This window comes from Dendrobates tinctorius, unplaced genomic scaffold, assembly GCF_039654945.1.
Source record: "Dendrobates tinctorius isolate UK_male_01 unplaced genomic scaffold, ASM3965494v1 ptg000143l, whole genome shotgun sequence".
Lineage (NCBI taxonomy): Eukaryota > Metazoa > Chordata > Amphibia > Anura > Dendrobatidae > Dendrobates > Dendrobates tinctorius.
Window position 1 is genome coordinate 12,376,686 of NW_027361810.1, and position 18,379 is coordinate 12,395,064.

The 18,379-nt window shown below is 43.5% G+C and overlaps 1 protein-coding gene across 2 annotated transcripts in view; it reads right to left on the minus strand.

Annotated features, from left to right (window-relative positions):
* DNAJB2 (DnaJ heat shock protein family (Hsp40) member B2) overlaps positions 1-18,379 on the minus strand; it is a 33,458-nt gene that overhangs the window by 5,309 nt on the left and 9,770 nt on the right. For both annotated transcript variants that reach the window (XM_073545467.1, XM_073545468.1), the window contains 7 exons: positions 18,081-18,161; positions 7,334-7,443; positions 5,710-5,763; positions 5,310-5,420; positions 4,805-4,882; positions 3,486-3,591; positions 1,928-1,998 (listed from right to left, as the gene is read on the minus strand). In XM_073545467.1, the coding sequence (XP_073401568.1) occupies positions 1,928-1,998; positions 3,486-3,591; positions 4,805-4,882; positions 5,310-5,420; positions 5,710-5,763; positions 7,334-7,443; positions 18,081-18,145 (595 nt within the window). In that variant the 5' untranslated portion in view covers positions 18,146-18,161. The remainder of the gene's footprint in view (positions 1-1,927; positions 1,999-3,485; positions 3,592-4,804; positions 4,883-5,309; positions 5,421-5,709; positions 5,764-7,333; positions 7,444-18,080; positions 18,162-18,379) is intronic.

Below are 18,379 nucleotides of genomic sequence, written 5' to 3' on the forward strand. Positions count from 1 at the left end.
CTACCCCTCATAATATGCTGCACAAGGGTTAATGGTGTCCCAAGCAGATGCTCCATACATAAATACCCCCATATGCTGCACAAGGGTTAATGGTGGCCCAAGTAGATGCTCCATACATAAATACCCCCATATACTGCACAAGGGTTAATGGTGGCCAAAGTAGATGTTCCATACATAAATACCCCCCATATGCTGCACAAGGGTTAATGGTGGCCCAAGTAGATGCTCCATACATAACTACCCCTCATAATATGCTGCACAAGGGTTAATGGTGTCCCAAGCAGATGCTCCATACATAAATACCCCCATATGCTGCACAAGGGTTAATGGTGGCCCAAGTAGATGCTCCATACATAAAATACCCCCCCATATGTTGCTGCCATATTTAAAAAAAAAAAAAAAAAGACATACTCGCCTCTCCTCGCTGGAGGCCAGGTGCTGGTGTAGCCGCTGGCTCAGGCCCTGGGCACTGGCTATATTTACCGTTCCCCGCTCCATCGCTGTCTCCCGGGTCCTGTGCAGTGATGTTAGCAGAGGGCGCGCACTGACTACGTCATCGCGCCCTCCGCTGAATGTCACAGCCAGAGACAGCAATGGAACGGGGAGCGATAAATATTGCTCTGCTCCCCGTCCTCCCCTGTCATACTCACTCCCCTCCTGGCGCACAGTCTCTTCAGCCCCTGCTTCCCCCATGATCTCAGCGTCCCAGCTGTTCCTGCATTCAGCGGTCACGTGGTACCGCTCATTAAATATGCGCATATTCATGAGTTTAATGAGCGGTACCACGTGACCGCTGAATGCAGGAACAGCTGGGACGCTGAGATCATGGGGGAAGCAGGGGCTGAAGAGACCGTGGCAGGAGGGGGTGATTATGGTCTCTGACACCCCCACTCCCCCTCCGACACCCGTATATGACTCGCGTATAAGCCGAGAGAGGGACTTTCAGCCCCCCAAAAAATGGGCTGAAAATCTCGGCTTATACACAAGTATATACGGTAGGTTTTTTTTCAGTATCATATACTGTAGTGTTCCTGATAGTACGTGTCACTGTAGAGGTTAAAGGGTTAATAATGCCTAATATTTTTCAAATATGGTGGAGGAAGGGTTCACAATAAAAATTTTTGGCGAACGAGGTTTAGTTATAGGTTAATATATATATATAATTTCCCCAGAGGTCTGAACCTATTAGAGGTGAATATCTTATATTTCAGGTCAAGGCTGCAGGTGATTAATGCTATTATCTGCTAAAGTCTACACTTTATCTTTTCTCCAGTTGTGACAAATATTTGTTGCTTCGTATTAGAATTTGTTGGAATTCTGGAGTTCAGTTACCCTTCATAAATAAAGTAAAAAAAAAAAAAAAGAAAAGAAAATTGATGTGGGAATTAAACTCCACCCACCAACAATCACCACTAGGGGGAGCTTAATGGACTACCAGTAAGATCAATACTTGCCTCACAAATTCCTAAGTGGTAGAATTGCATTGTTTCCTTTGGCACTTTTCAGTATATATTTATTACACACACCCCTTCACCTCAGCCCCCCCATTTCAGCAGTGCAAGGGTTAAAGGCGTGCGGCATACTGCTCATGGCTACTGGACATGATGGTAGACGCCATTTGCACATCCGGCTTCTCCTGTAATGGGTCAGGTCCCCCATTACTGTATACAGACCACACAAGGGAGACGGCTGTTTTTTGTTGGCTATGCACATAGGTAACTGCACGTCTCTATATAGTTCTGTGCATGGGACATAAGATATATGTGTGTAGTCATGTGTGCGTGTATTAATACACTTTGTGAGACGCGGGGTCGCCCTGCACAAACAGCCACACACAGAGAGAGTGCACGTCCTGTTCTCCTTTATTACAGCACTGCTCGGTTAGCAGAATCTCGGACCTTTACTGTGGCTCCTCATAAGTCCTTACCATTCACCCGGATGGACTTCAGCTGCCCGTCCTCCTCTACCTCTTCTCGTTCTACACCATTTTCTACTGTCCTGTAAGAAAGACCATGTAATTAATAACGATAATGACAATGGCAGGATGGCTATCCGCATGAACGCCATCGCCGCTCCATGACATATACCAATCATGTAGTGGGTGCAGGTGAATGGAGCGAGCTCAGGAGCTGTTATACAGGAGGTGCCATCTCTATCGGCAGTGACCGGAGCTTGCTCCAATCACTGCTATTAACCCCTATAGATGCTGCTGTCAGTCTCTAACAGCGACATTTATGTGTCACGAATATGGGGCATGTACGTGCAGTGTATGGACCAGCAGGGGATAAAGCCTGTCACACTAACAGAAGCTCTGGTTGGATGATTTGGGGTAGAAGTAGCGGCCACACCTGGGCGCCGGTGCTCCTCTCTCACATCTATATAGGGTAGGTTCACACGAGCGTATTTTCGATCAAAAAAAGAACAGCGGACCAATGTTTATCAAGGGGCAAGTGAAGAGGAGCGTTTTTTTTCACTGACTGAATCTGCGCGTAAAAAAAAAAATATTGAGGCATGCACTAATATTTTTCCATATGTCAGATGAGACTCGCCCATTCAAGTCTAAGGGGGCACAAAAAAATAAATTGGACTCCATACATATAGCATCCGATTTTTACGGACACTCTGCAATTCTTTAACATAGGAAACTGTATTTAGACTTGTGCATTGTTAATAGCTACTGCTGTATGAAAACACTGTTCTGTGATGTATTAAGAGAAGCACAGAGTCTAGATCACGTGCAGTAATTCTCCCCCTCTACTCCTCCTCGGTCAGGCCTCAACTGGAATACTGTGTCCAGTTCTGGGAACATTTTACAAAAGACATTGAAAAACTGGAGCAAGTTCATAGAAAAAATACCAGGATGGTGATCGGACTCCAAACTATATCCTACAAGGAACGGTTAAAGGATCTGGGAATGTTTAGCTTCCAAAAAAGAAGGCTAAGAGGAGACTTAATAGCTGTCTACAAATATCTGAAGGGCTGTCACAGAGTAGAGGGATCATCATTATTCTCATTTGCACATGGAAACACGAGAAGCAATGGGATGAAAGGGAGAAGATACAGATTAGATAATAGAAAAACATTTTGACAGTGAGGGAGATCAAGGAGTGGAACAGGCGGCCATTAGAGGTGGTGAGTTCTCCTTCCATGGAAGTCTTCAAACAGAGGCTGGACAGACATCTGTCCGAGATGGTTTAGTGAGTTCTGCATTGAGCAGAGGGCTGGACACGATGAGCTCCGAGATATCTTCCAAGTCTAACATTCTATGGTTCTATGAAATCAGATTTCATACAGATGACAAATGAGTAAAAGAATCGTCAGAGTTTTCTAGTGGATCTATTTATATGCTTGTGTGAGCCCAGCCTTATGAATGGCTCATGGTAGTTGGGGCCCCTGGCACACACTTTTTGGGGCCCTGGTTAGATTGCTATGTTGTCCAGGATCTTTAAGTGATGTTTGCAGGAAGAGCTATGGAGAAATCTCACCTTCTGGTTGTTATCTTCTTCCCGTTAACAATCGTGGTTGTAGTAGACACAGAGGAAACGTTTCCGGACAACCCACTATTTCCAAAAGATGAAAAGGACGAGTAAACTGAAAAAAGAAATGCTAACTTCAGGTTACTGGTATTAAAATCTGAGGATTTCATTAATAAAACAAACAAAAAAAAAAACACAGATGTTGATGGGGGTTTTTAGGACTCTGCTTGCTGCCAGTGCATAAAAACGTCCACTAATAGGTGGGATTGTTACTATGTATCAGTGAATATAATAGCAATTAGCCAGAAGTTCAGGGCAGGTATGAGGACATTACTACACCCCCCCAGAGTAATGGCATTTAGGCTATGTGCCCACATTGCAGAAATGCTGCAGAATTGTCCGCAGCATTTCCGCAACTCCCTGCCGCGGGTAAAACACATGTGGAATTTGCATGCGTTTTCCCACAAAACACAAGCGTTTTGCAAGTGTTTTTAGCTTGCAGAATGCTAGCGCTTTTCCAAGAGATTTGAAGCATCGCTTGGAAAAGTGATTGACAGGTTGGTCACACTTGTCAAGCATAGATATTTTTAACATTCTAACAAAAAAAAATAAAAAATAGGGATATATTTGCCCTCTGTCGGCCCCCGGAGCCCTCCCGGTCCTCATTGTCGCTGGCGGCAAATTCCGTTCCCAGGGATGCCTTGTGACAATGACCTCTGATAACGTAATGCTACATCATCAGAGGTCATTGTCGCAAGGCATCCCTGGGAACGGAATTTGCCGCCAGTGACAATGAGGACCGGGAGGGCTCCGGGGGCCAACAGAGGGCAAGTATATCCCTATTTTTTATTTTAATTCAATTTTTTCCCGGAATATGGTACCCAGGGCATGGGGGAGTCTCCTCTCCTCCAGACCCTGGGTATCATCCGCACATGAAGACACACTTTACGCATGGTGGGCATAGCCACATGTGTAAAGTGAGCGTTTCAATGCAATCCTATGACGGCGGAATCGCCGCGATTCCGCAGCAATAATGGACATGCTGTGGATTTTACTATGCGATTCCGCAGTGGAAAAATCCGCAGCATTGGCACAGTAACTGCGGAATCCCATAGGATTGCATGGGAATGCGTTTTTTTAAGCGTTTCCGCTGCGGGAAAAACACGGCGGAAACGCATAAAATACGCAACGTGGGCACACAGCCTTAGGAGGTCATTCGTGGATTTTGCCACATGTTTCCAAAATGTCAACAAAAATGCAGCATGACTGGGAGAGGCGAATAGTAAAACACCTTACACTTTAAGTACGGTAATTCTGTTCAGCTTTACCTCTGCTGCCTGGAAACATGTCTGTAAAGAATGGCGAGGAGTGGGTGTGACGCATCTCATCGCTGAGCAAACCAGGACCTTAAAGAGACAGAACATTGCAATGCCTCACACTCAGCAGAAGGTGGCAAAATTAAGGATCACAAATATAATGACATTTGCCTTGAGGCCAGTTTATATCCCATCATACTCTCAATAGAAAGTCTAGGAGTCTGCTCTGTGCATGGACTCTGTGAAATCATCATCCATTCCTCCAGTGAACTATTCCTTTTTCCAATTATTTAAGAAATTATCAATTAAATAATGGTTCCTTTCAAGTACAGAGCAGATATACGTGAAGGCTGGGACTAGCAAAAATAATATACATGTGCTGTCTGACCAGGACTATGCTTCCTATGAATATAATATATGCAGCAAAATACTGACCAACAATAATGTACCTGAGGGAGAAACAGGAAAAGATCACAACATCCTCAACTACTGCAGAAATCAGGACACCTTAACTTACCAAAGAAATCCGAGAAAGGGTCTCTGCTACCAAAAAACTCCCGGAACACTTCCTCGGGACTCCGGAATGTGTATGTAAAACCTTGGTATCTAGAGTTGGAGCCCGAAGGTTCTGGGACACAAATAAAAGAAAATAAAGAAAAAATATAACATTTAAGGATAGAGATTAAAAAGAAATTAGCAGAAAATTAATTATAGATTTCACTTCAGTATCTGGTGTCATAAAGTCAGAACTTTTACCGCATGGCAATTTTATGTTCATATTTGCCCTTTTTTTTAGCTTTTAAACCAATCCTGACTATAGTAGAATATAACAAGAGGCGTTGTTATTATTGGCTGGAATTAATTTCTATTCTAATTATATGTATTTTATACTTGGACAGAGAGGAGGTGAGACTTACCAGGTCCTGAGAATCCGGCTTTACCGTAACGATCGTAAGTTTCACGTTTGGTCACTTACAAAAGGAAAAAGAAATGATGACAATTCACTTCATATTTACATGTTAATATTTCCAGAGAACTTAAACCCCTTTCCATCCAGCCAAGAGGCACAACTTTTTACTTTCCCGTTGTCATTGGTGTATGAGGGTTTGGCGGCTGTGGGACCAGTCATAGTTTTACATTAAATTAAATGAACTGGTAAAAAATAAATTCTGTCTTTTTTGGGTGGGAGGTGTTACTTTTAAGGCATTAATTGTACAGGCAAAATGACGTAGTAACACTATTCTCCAGGTCAGTATGATAATGACAATACCAAATTACATACAGGTTTTTATGGTTTTTATATTTTATTGATTTAATAAAAAGATGATAATTTAATTAAAAAAAAAAATTAGTTTGTTCCATCAATTTCTAAGTCCTGGATTGTTTTCATTTTTCTGTTGAGGAAGATAAAGTGTGATTTTCTTGTGTGCTAAGCTGCAGTATTTATTGGTACCAATTTGGGATAATTACGGCTTTTTGACTGCTTTGCATTCCAGTTTTTGCAGAGGCGAGATAAATAGGATGCAGCGCTGTCATTTTTATTTTTTTTACACTGTCGTTTACTACATGGACTAAATTTTAGACTTTGACATATAAGCTCAAATAAAGGAGGGCCAAGATGGTGGCAACATGGTCTTCAGTTTACACCGGCCGCCATGCTACTCCATAGGTACCCCCACCCTGTATATTTATGACTAAAGTGATGTCTGTCAGCAGTAGAGGGTGTGCTCCGAAACAGAAGATACTATTAGCACTGACTTGAGAGCGTCACCTCCAACTAGTAACGCCCATTTGTCAATTTACACGTACATTTCCAGGAGTAAACAGAGGAGGTGTTCAGCAATGGTGAATTAGTACATTATCATGGGCGGCACATGGTGGCTCAGTTGGCAGCACTGTATGTTGGCTCAGTGGATACCACTGTAGCCTTGCAGCGCTGGGGCCCTGGGTTCAAATCGCACCAAGGAAAACATCTGCAAGTTGTTTGTATGTTCTCCCCATGTTTGTGTGGGTTTCCTCCGGGTTCTCTGGTTTCCTCCCACATTCCAAAGACTTACTGATAGGGAATCTAGACTGTGAGCCCCAATGAGGACAGTGATGATAATGTCTGCAAAGTGCTGTGGCGTTAATGGCGCTATATAAATGAGTAAAATAAATAAAAAATAAATTATCATTGATTATTCTGGTCTGTGATGTTATAAAGTGAGATGAGTGTGGTGGCCACATTGCGTGTTCCTTATTTCAAGGAACGACCTTTCCCAACTTCAGAGAGCAACATTTTACAGTGCTCGGAGTAGTCGTCGCTTGCTTTTCTCCACACAGCAATAGAACAATAATTAGTGGTTCAGGCCAAGCGTTATATGATGCTGCGGAGCACAAGGACCAGCCAAATGTCTATAGGGGAAAGTGGCTTATTACCCCCTCAGTTTTGAAACTGTATATGATAAAGTAGGGAAATGACCGCTATAATAAGTGTACGGCTAATTAAATAGGTCATTATTCATATCATAGTCAAATTGCAGCAGCAGCACAGCTACATACCATCCGATAACACCTCGTAAGCTTCCGCAATATCTTTGAATTTCTTCTCTGCAAGCTCCTTGTTATCTGGGTTCTTGTCCGGGTGCCATTTCAATGCCAATTTCCGATATCTGAGGGGTCAGGAAGCATAAAAACTAGGAATGTGTGTATCGGGCAGTATTATAGTAGTTATATTCTTGTACATAGGAGGCCGTATTATAGTAGTTATATTCTTGTACATAGGAGCAGTATTATAGTAGTTATATTCTTGTACATAGGGGGCAGTATTATAGAAGTTATATTCTTGTACATAGGGACAGTATTATAGTAGTTATATTCCTGTACATTGGGGCAGTATTATAGTAGTTATATTCTTGTACATAGGAGGCAGTATTATAGTAGTTATATTCTTGTACATAGGAGCAGTATTATAGTAGTTATATTCTTGTACATAGGAGCAGTATTATAGTAGTTATATTCTTGTACATAGGAGCAGTATTATAGTAGTTATCTTCTTGTATATAGAGGGCAGTATTATAGTAGTTATATTCTTGTACATAGGGACAGTATTATAGTAGTTATCTTCTTGTATATAGAGGGCAGTATTATAGTAGTTATATTCTTGTACATAGGAGCAGTATTATAGTAGTTATATTCTTGTACATAGGGGCAGTATTATAGTAGTTATATTATTGTATATAGGAGCAGTATTATAGTAGTTATATTCTTGTACATAGAGGCAGTTTTTTTGTAGTTATATTCTTCTACATAAAAGCAGTAATATAGTAGCTATATTCTTGTACATAGGGGGCAGTATTATAGTAGTTATATTCTTGTACATAGAGGCAGTATTATAGTAGTTATATTCTTGTACATAGGGGCAGTATTATAGTAGTTATATTCTTGTACATAGAGGCAGTATTATAGTAGTTATATTCTTGTACATAGGGGCAGTATTATAGTAGTTATATTCTTGTACATAGGGGGCAGTATTATAGTAGTTATATTCTTGTACATAGGGGCAGTATTATAGTAGTTATATTCTTGTACATAGGAGCAGTATTATAGTAGTTATATTCGTGTACATAGAGGCAGTATAATAGTAGTTATATTCTTGTACATAGGGGCAGTATTATAGTAGTTATATTCTTGTACATAGGGCAGTATTATAGTAGTTATATTCTTGTACATAGGGCAGTATTATAGTAGTTATATTCTTGTACATAGGGGCAGTATTATAGTAGTTATATTCTTGTACATAGGGCAGTATTATAGTAGTTATATTCTTGTACATAGGAGCAGTATTATAGTAGATATATTCTTGTATATAGGAGCAGTATTATAGTAGTTATATTCTTGTATATAGGAGTAGTATTATAGTAGTTATATTCTTGTACATAGAGGCAGTATTAGAGTAGTTATATTCTTGTACATAGGGGCAGTATTATAGTAGTTATATTCTTGTACATAGGGGCAGTATTATAGTAGTTATATTCTTGTACATAGGAGTAGTATTATAGTAGTTATATTCTTGTACATAGAGGCAGTATTATAGTAGTTATATTCTTGTACATAGGGGCAGTATTATAGTAGTTATATTCTTGTACATAGGGGCAGTATTATAGTAGTTATATTCTTGTACATAGGAGCAGTATTATAGTAGTTATATTCTTGTACATAGAGGCAGTATTATAGTAGTTATATTCTTGTACATAGGGGCAGTATTATAGTAGTTATATTCTTGTACATAGGAGCAGTATTATAGTAGTTATATTCGTGTACATAGAGGCAGTATAATAGTAGTTATATTCTTGTACATAGGGGCAGTATTATAGTAGTTATATTCTTGTACATAGGGCAGTATTATAGTAGTTATATTCTTGTACATAGGGGCAGTATTATAGTAGTTATATTCTTGTACATAGGGCAGTATTATAGTAGTTATATTCTTGTACATAGGAGCAGTATTATAGTAGATATATTCTTGTATATAGGAGCAGTATTATATTAGTTATATTCTTGTATATAGGAGTAGTATTATAGTAGTTATATTCTTGTACATAGAGGCAGTATTAGAGTAGTTATATTCTTGTACATAGGGGCAGTATTATAGTAGTTATATTCTTGTACATAGGGGCAGTATTATAGTAGTTATATTCTTGTACATAGGAGTAGTATTATAGTAGTTATATTCTTGTACATAGAGGCAGTATTATAGTAGTTATATTCTTGTACATAGGGGCAGTATTATAGTAGTTATATTCTTGTACATAGGGGCAGTATTATAGTAGTTATATTCTTGTACATAGGAGCAGTATTATAGTAGTTATATTCTTGTACATAGAGGCAGTATTATAGTAGTTATATTCTTGTACATAGGAGCAGTATTATAGTAGTTATATTCGTGTACATAGAGGCAGTATTATAGTAGTTATATTCTTGTACATAGGGGCAGTATTATAGTAGTTATATTCTTGTACATAGGGCAGTATTATAGTAGTTATATTCTTGTACATAGGGGCAGTATTATAGTAGTTATATTCTTGTACATAGGACAGTATTATAGTAGTTATATTCTTGTACATAGGAGCAGTATTATAGTAGATATATTCTTGTATATAGGAGCAGTATTATAGTAGTTATATTCTTGTATATAGGAGCAGTATTATAGTAGTTATATTCTTGTACATATTAGCAGTATTATAGTAGTTATATTCTTGTACATAGGGGCAGTATTATAGTAGTTATATTCTTGTACATAGGGGCAGTATTATAGTAGTGTGGCAGGGCTAAGGGTCGTGTAATCGATGGGAGATATGTGTCTCATAAATGGCTTGTCTCTATAATGTAAGGCATAAGTAAAGCATACCAGATATTGTTTTTGTTGTTGCTTGAAGAACCTGTGGTGAGGTCACAGTCATGTGACCAGTCAGCTGCTGAGTTCGTGGGTGTGGCTACAGCCTTATAATGTGGCCTGCTCCTGAACCAAGGAGTTGTGTATGGGGAGGACTAAGCTTCCCATGTTTGCTGAGACTCCTGGTCTGAGTCTTCAACCACGGACATTTTCTGTTATTTTGCCTGAGCTAAAGGCTACTTTTTGGTGTTACGCTGCCTTGTGCGTTTATGACGTGAATAAACCGCATGAACTGTTGAAGAACCTGTCTCCTATTTGTCTCCCGCTGCCCCTAAGCGAGTCACATCCCCACAATTGGTGGAGAATGCGGGCAGCGGTCCCAGCAGAGACTTGAGACAGTTGCTGCATGTCCTGGGTGAAGTTTGCAGCGGGGCAACAAGCACTGCCTGGAATCATGGAGGACCTGCTGAAACACCTGGTCCAGTCCCAGGCACTGCAGCAGGAAACCAACAAGCTGTTGTTACAGCAGATCCAGCAAAGCCAGCAGGACCAGCGGCAGCAGTTCCAGCAGAGCCAGCAGGAACAACGGCAGCAGATGCAGCTTCTGGCAACAGCCATCCAGGAGGGCAGGACGAGTGCCCCAACCCCAGGTCGGGCTGATGCCACCGACGTCGAGAAAGCGGTAAGACGTGCATTACAAAAAATGACCCCTGAGGATGATGTGGAGGCCTTCCTGACGGTGTTTGAGAGGGTGGCTGAGAGGGAAAAACTTCAGCCAGAGCGGTGGGCGGAGGTACTGGCCCCATACCTAACGGGGGAGCCCCAGAAGGCGTAATTTGACCTGACGCCAGAGATGCCAGAGAGTATCCCAAATTAAAAGCGGAAATTCTCGCATGCTTGGGGGTAACAATGACTACCAGGGCACAGCGAGTTCATCGCTGGGCCTATCACCGGGACAAACCCCCGCGCTCCCAAATGTTTGACCTGTTGCACCTGGTCCAGAAATGGCTGCAGCCAGAGTCGGCTTCCCCTGCACAGATGGTAGAGCGAGTTGTGATGGATCAGTTTGTGCATTCTCTGCCGAGACCTCTACAGACTTGGGTTGCCCAGGGTGATCCCCAAAATGCTGATGGGCTGGTTGAGAGATACCAGGGGATGGAAGGTTCCTTGGCGAAGCAGCCCATTCCGTATTGGGGGTCCCAGCAGGGGGTGGAGTCCCAAAAAGTGGTGGTGCTTCCAAGGTCAAAAGGGGTGGGGGTGGCGGTGCCCAAGGTCCCCTCGGGTGATATTATTTGCTGGAAGTGTCACAGGCCAGGACATATAGCGGCCCGTTGTCCCCAGACCACCGAGCCGATGGACTGCAGCATGGGACGCCGTAGTTCATACTACGCATATCCAGCATGCAGTGTGAACTCGCTACCTAACAAGGGGCCACAAGCGTATCCCGTGAAGGTGAACGGTCGAGCAGTAATGGCACTTCTGGACTCTGGGAGCTTGGTGACCCTTGTGAGGGCCAGTTTTCCTCTCAACATACTCCCGAATAAAAAGATTGGTGTTCGGTGCATACATGGCGATGCAAAGGACTACCCTATGGCTAGGGTGAATATTGAAACGGCGCATGGCACCGAGTCGCATGAAGTTGGTGTTGTTCGAGACTTGTTGCATCCTATAATTATTGGCCGGGATTTCCGTCTGTTTTGGGATCTGTGGGGGATGGGTTCTGAGGGTGCTAGCAAGAGCAGGGAACCAATCCACTCCACTGAGGTATCTCCACCACCTGAGGCAGACGGGTTTCCTTTATGTGTCCTTGTTGGGGATGAAGAGGAAGGGTCCCCTGTACCTGACATACCAGAGTTAGGGGTGGCCGGAGAGAATTTTGGGACTGCCCAACATGGGGACCCACGCTAAGGGAAGCCTTTAACAATGTCACCGTCATTAATGGGATTGCACAAGAGCCGGGAGCAGACACAAGGTTTCCCTATTTTATGTTGAGTGGGGAATTGTTGTACCGGGTCACGAAAATAAGAGAGGAAGGGGTGGAGCAGTTAACAGTACCAGGCCCCTATAGACGGAAAGTGTTGGACATGGCCCATTCACACATCTTGGGGGGACACCTGGGGGTGGAAAAAACGCAGGAACGGATTGTACAGAGGTTCTATTGGCCTGGGTGTCACCGGGAAATAGCAAACTATTGCAGATCCTGCCCGACATGTCAGTTAACTGCCCCCACATCTCATTTTCGGAACCCTCTTGTGCCACTGCCCATTATTGAGGTACCATTTGAGAGAATTGCCATGGACTTGGTCGGTCCCTTAGTTAAATCTGCTCGGGGCCATCAGTATATATTAGTCATCCTGGACTATGCCACACGCTATCCTGAGGCCATTCCCCTGAGAAACTCCTCCGCGAAGAGTATAGCCCGCGAGCTGGTCCATGTGTTTTCCCGGACGGGTTTGCCGAAGGAGACCCTGACCGACCAGGGGACACCTTTTATGAGCAAGGTGATGAGAGAATTGTGCAGAGTCTTGCAAATTTCCCAGTTAAGGACTTCAGTGTACCATCCGCAGTCAGATGGCCTTGTTGAGAGGTTTAACAAGACACTGAAGAGCATGCTGAGAAAAGTCATAGAGGAAGATGGTAGAGACTGGGATTGTCTCTTACCGTATTTACTGTTTTCTATCCGTGAAGTTCCCCAGGCCTCCACGGGGTTCTCGCCCTTCGAGCTTCTGTACGGCCGGCATCCGCGAGGTCTCCTAGATATAGCCAAGGAAACCTGGGAAGCCGAAGTCACGCCCCACAGAAGCGTCATTGAGCATGTGGCACTGATGCAGCAGAGGGTTGCGAAGGTGATGCCCATTGTTAAAGAACATCTCCGCCAGGCACAAGAGGCTCAGGCCAGGGTCTACAACCGGTCAGCCAGAGTGAGGCAGTTCAATCCGGGAGACAGAGTTCTCGTGCTAATCCCGACGGTGGAGAGTAAGTTCTTGGCCAAGTGGCAAGGGCCATATGAGGTGGTGGAGAAGCTGGGAGACGTAAACTACAAGATCCACCAACCCGGAAGACGGAAGCCATACCAGGTTTACCATGTTAACCTTATCAAGCCGTGGCAAGATAGGGAGCCAGCGGTAACTCTGTGCTTTCTGGGCAACCTAGAAGGGGAGGTTGGAGCAGCTACCATAGCGGAGACTCTATCGAAGGCCCAGAAACAGCAGTGCCGGGAGTTACTCCAGAAAAACAGCAACCTGTTCTCAGAGTTGCCGGGGTGCACGAAGGTGGTGGAGCACGAAATTCTGACCGAGCCACATGTGCGGGTGAACGTGAAACCGTATCGTATTCCTGAGGCCCGGCGAGAGGTAATCTCCAAGGAGGTGCAGCGTATGTTGAAGCTCGGGGTCATTGAGGAATCCAAGAGCGGCTGGTCGAGCCCGATTGTCCTGGTCCCAAAACCTGTTGGAGAATGGAGGTTCTGCAACGATTACCGAAAGCTGAATGAGGTCTCCAAGTTCGACGCTTATCCCATGCCACGCGTTGATGAGCTCATCGAGAGACTTGGACCTGCCAGGTACATCACCACTTTGGATCTGACAAAGGGATATTGGCAGATTCCCATGGCACAGGAAGCCAAGGAGAAGACGGCTTTCTCCACACCAGACGGGTGCTTCCAGTATGTCCGGATGCCGTTTGGCCTACAGGGAGCTCCGGCAACCTTCCAGAGGGCGATGGATAGAATCCTTGAGCCTCTAAGCTATACGCTGCCGCATACCTGGATGATATCGTCAGCTTTACCCCGGACTGGGAGACTCACCTGGAAAAGGTCCAAGCAGTGTTTGACGCTCTAAGAGAGGCGGGGTTTACAATAAACCCGAAGAAGTGTGCTTTGGGGAGAGAAGAAGCCAAGTACCTCGGATATGTAGTGGGGCGTGGCGAGATCAAACCCCAAATCAATAAAGTGGAGGCAATTCAAACATGGCCGAGACCTCTGTCAAAGAAGCAAGTTAAAGCCTTCCTGGGGATTGTGGGATATTACAGGAGGTTCATCCCAAACTTCGCCACAATGGCTGCACCTTTAACTGATCTGCTTAAGGGGACAAAGTCAGTGATGGACAGCTGGTCCGAAGAAGCAGAGTCAGCCTTCCAAGAAATGAAGGGAGCTCTTTGCAAGCAACCCGTTTTGGTGGCCCCAGACTTTAAACGTGAATTTGTCCTCCAGACAGATGCCTCAGATGTCGGGGTAGGAGCTGTCCTTTCCCAAGAGATACGTGGGGAGGAGCATCCTGTTCTCTACTTGAGTAGGAAGTTGACTTCTTGTGAGAGAAATTACTCAGTTGTAGAGAAGGAGTGTTTGGCCATAAAATGGGCAGTGGACACATTACGGTACTACCTGGTGGGACGGAAGTTTAGGTTAATATCCGACCATGCCCCACTCAGGTGGATGAGGGAAACAAAGGGCAAGAATGCTAGGGTCACCCGCTGGTTCTTAGCCCTACAAGACTTCAGCTTCCATGTAGAGCATAGGGCCGGGAAGCTACATGGGAATGCCGATGCCCTCTCCAGAATCCGTTGCCTGGTAGGTGAAAGTGCCAAGCCCCACGGCTTTAGGCAGAGGGGGGAGGTATGTGGCAGGGCTAAGGGTCGTGTAATCGATGGGAGATATGTGTCTCATAAATGGCTTGTCTCTATAATGTAAGGCATAAGTAAAGCATAACAGATATTGTTTTTATTGTTGTTTGAAGGACCTGTGGTGAGGTCACAGTCATATGACCAGTCAGCTGCTGAGTTCGTGGGTGTGGCTACAGCCTTATAATGTGGCCTGCTCCTGAACCAAGGAGTTGTGTGTGGGGAGGACTAAGCTTCCCATGTGTGCTGAGACTCCTGGTCTGAGTCTTCAACCACGGACATTTTCTGTTATTTTGCCTGAGCTAAAGGCTACTTTTTGGTGTTATGCTGCCTTGTGCGTTTATGACGTAAATAAACCGCATGAACTGTTGAAGAACCTGTCTCCTATTTGTCTCCCGCTGCCCCTAAGCGAGTCACATCCCTACAGTAGTTATATTCTTGTACATAGGGACAGTATTATAGTAGTTATATTCTTGTACATAGGGGCAGTATTATAGTAGTTATATTATTGTATATAGGAGCAGTATTATAGTAGTTATATTCTTGTACATAGGGGCAGTATTATAGTAGTTATATTCTTGTACATAGGGGCAGTATTATAGTAGTTATATTCTTGTATATAGGATCAGTATTATAGTAGTTATATTCTTGTACATACTAGCAGTATTATAGTAGTTATATTCTTGTACATAGGGGCAGTATTATAGTAGTTATATTCTTGTACATAGGATCAGTATTATAGTAGTTATATTCTTGTACATAGGAGCAGTATTATAGTAGTTATATTCTTGTACATAGGAGCAGTATTATAGTAGTTATATTCTTGTACATAGGAGCAGTATTAGGCTATGTGCCCACGTTGCGTGTTAAAACGCACACTAAAAACCGGACTCCTTCCCAGAAGTCGCGCGTTTTTTTCAGCGCGATTTCACCACGATTTTACCGCGATTCTGTTCGCGATTTTGCCGCGATTTTCTCAAGCGCTTTCCAAGCGATTTGAAGCAGCGCTTGGAAAGTGATTGACAGGTTGGTCACACTCGTCAAACATAGTGTTTGACAAGTGTGAGCAGTTTTCTACTATTGAGGCTGCCTATGCGGCATCAATAGTAAAAGATAAAATGTTAAAAATGATAAAAAAAATAGAAAAATCGGGGTATATTTACCTTCCGACGTCCCGCGCTGCCATCCCAGGCCACAGCGTTCCCAGTAATGCATTGCGAGACCTGTGATGACGTTGGTCTCGCGTTACTATAGCGATCTCGCGAGACCGCTAGAGTCACGCGAGACTACGTTATCACAGGACCGTGCCGCAAGGCATTACTGGGAACGCTTAGGGCGGGAATGCAGCGCGTGACGCCGGAAGGTAAATATACCCTGATTTTTTATTCCTTTTTTTACAGGGGTATGGTACCCAGGGCCTGGAGGACAGTCTCCTCTCCTCCACACCGTGGGTACCAACCGCACGAGACGCTTAACTTCCCGCATGGTGGGCATAGCCACATGCGGGAAGTAAGCGATTCTCATGCATTCCTACAGGTGCGGAATCGCTGCAATTCTTTGCGATTCCGCACAAAAGAATGAGCATGCTGCGATTTTTTCTGCGATGCGATTCCGCTGCGGAAAAAAGCGCAGCATTAGCACAGCATGTGCAGAATGCCATAGGAATGCATGGGGGGCGTTCTGTACACGATTTTTAAACGTTTTCGCAGCGTTTTCGCGCCGAAAATCGCGGCAAAAATGCTTAAATATCGCATCGTGGGCACACAGCCTTATAGTAGTTATATTCTTGTATATAGGATCAGTATTATAGTAGTTATATTCTTGTACATGGGGCAGTATTATAGTAGTTATATTCTTGTATATGGGGCAGTATTATAGTAGTTATATTCTTGTACATAGGGGGCAGTATTATAGTAGTTATATTCTTGTACATGGGGGCAGTATTATAGTAGTTATATTCTTGTACATGGGGGCAGTATTATAGTAGTTATACTCTTGTACATAGGGGCAGTATTATAGTAGTTATACTCTTGTACATAGGGGCAGTATTATAGTAGTTATATTCTTGTACATAGGACCAGTACTATAGTAGTTATATTCTTGTACATAGGGGGCAGTATTATAGTAGTTATAGTCTTATACATAGGGGCATGTTATGATTGAGTCACCGTAGGAGGCAAAAATAGAAATGCTAGCTAAGTCCAGAAAACCAGAGAAGTTGGCAGCTATCGGATTGCAGACCCCTGAACCTATCAACACAACTAGCAGTAGCCGTGGGGGGCTCCTACGATGCCCTAGGCCCCTCGATCACAGCCGGAGGACTACATAGCCTAAAGACAGAAAGGGAAATCGAAACTGCCCCAGAGCAGACCCCAAAGCAAAAGGCAGCCCCCCACATATAATGACGGTGAAGCAAGAAGAAAGAACAAAACACAGACAGAAAGATAGACTGAGCAAAGATGGGGCCCAAGCTAGCTTAGATAGGAAAGGACAGGAAGGCTGCTGTCTGCAATCCGTGAAAAAACCTAAGAAAATAAGAGCCAACAAACTGACAGTAAAAAGGCCCTGAAGACGCTAGGCTTCAAAAAAGGCTATGTCAGTACTCAGGAATATTCTGAAGACAGAGCAACAGGCAAAAGGAGATTCAGCTCACCCCAGCAGGGAATGGCAGAATCCAGAAAAGCAAGGAAAACAAAACAATAATGCAAAAAGGCAAAGCAGAAATCTTAGCTTTAGATGAGCAGGAATCAGACTGGTTTCCTAGAAGTCCACAGAGAAATCACCCGCAGGCCAGAAGGGCGTCGGCAGCCTTATATCCAGTCATTAACTCCACTCAGCCAGTCATCATCATCAGCCCCAGGTGTCTGACAATCAGGCTCACTACCTTTCTTCACCAGAAGAGAGAGTTCCTCGGGCCTCAGTAGTGAAGGGGAAAATGAACTCACAACAGGGGCAGTATTATAGTAGTTATATTCTTGTACATAGGAGCAGTATTATAGTAGTTATATGTTTGTACATAGGGGGCAGTATTATAGTGGTTATATTCTTGTACATAGGGGCAGTATTATAGTAGGTATATTCTTGTACATAGGAGGCAGTATTATGGTAGTAATTTCCTTGTAGATTCTTATCTCGGTCAGATATGTGCTTGGAGCATTTCCCATTTCCTTTCTAACATTAAAGTATAAGACATACGTAATCCTTTGTAATGTTCATGCATCTGTGTCTGGCAATGTTCCATGTATAATATATGAGGTCTCATATTACAACCAATCATCGAGAAGATGAATAACTTACGCTCGTTTAATATCATCCTGGGTGGCGTTTCGGGGAACTCCAAGAATTTCATAATAATCTCCCATGATTGACAGGAAATCTCTGGAAAGTAGAAGGGATGAGGTTACAGATACTTCTTTGATACATTGTAAATAGATGTCCAGCAGTGAATCAGATACAGAAATAGTAGATGACAGATGTTCGGATTTCCCCTAAAGTTACGACCTTCCCCTACTCATCCCGCCCGGCAGCCATAATATTTCAGGAAACAGTGAGCGCAGTAAAACAATACCATTCCCTTCTTATAAGTTGAAACCATC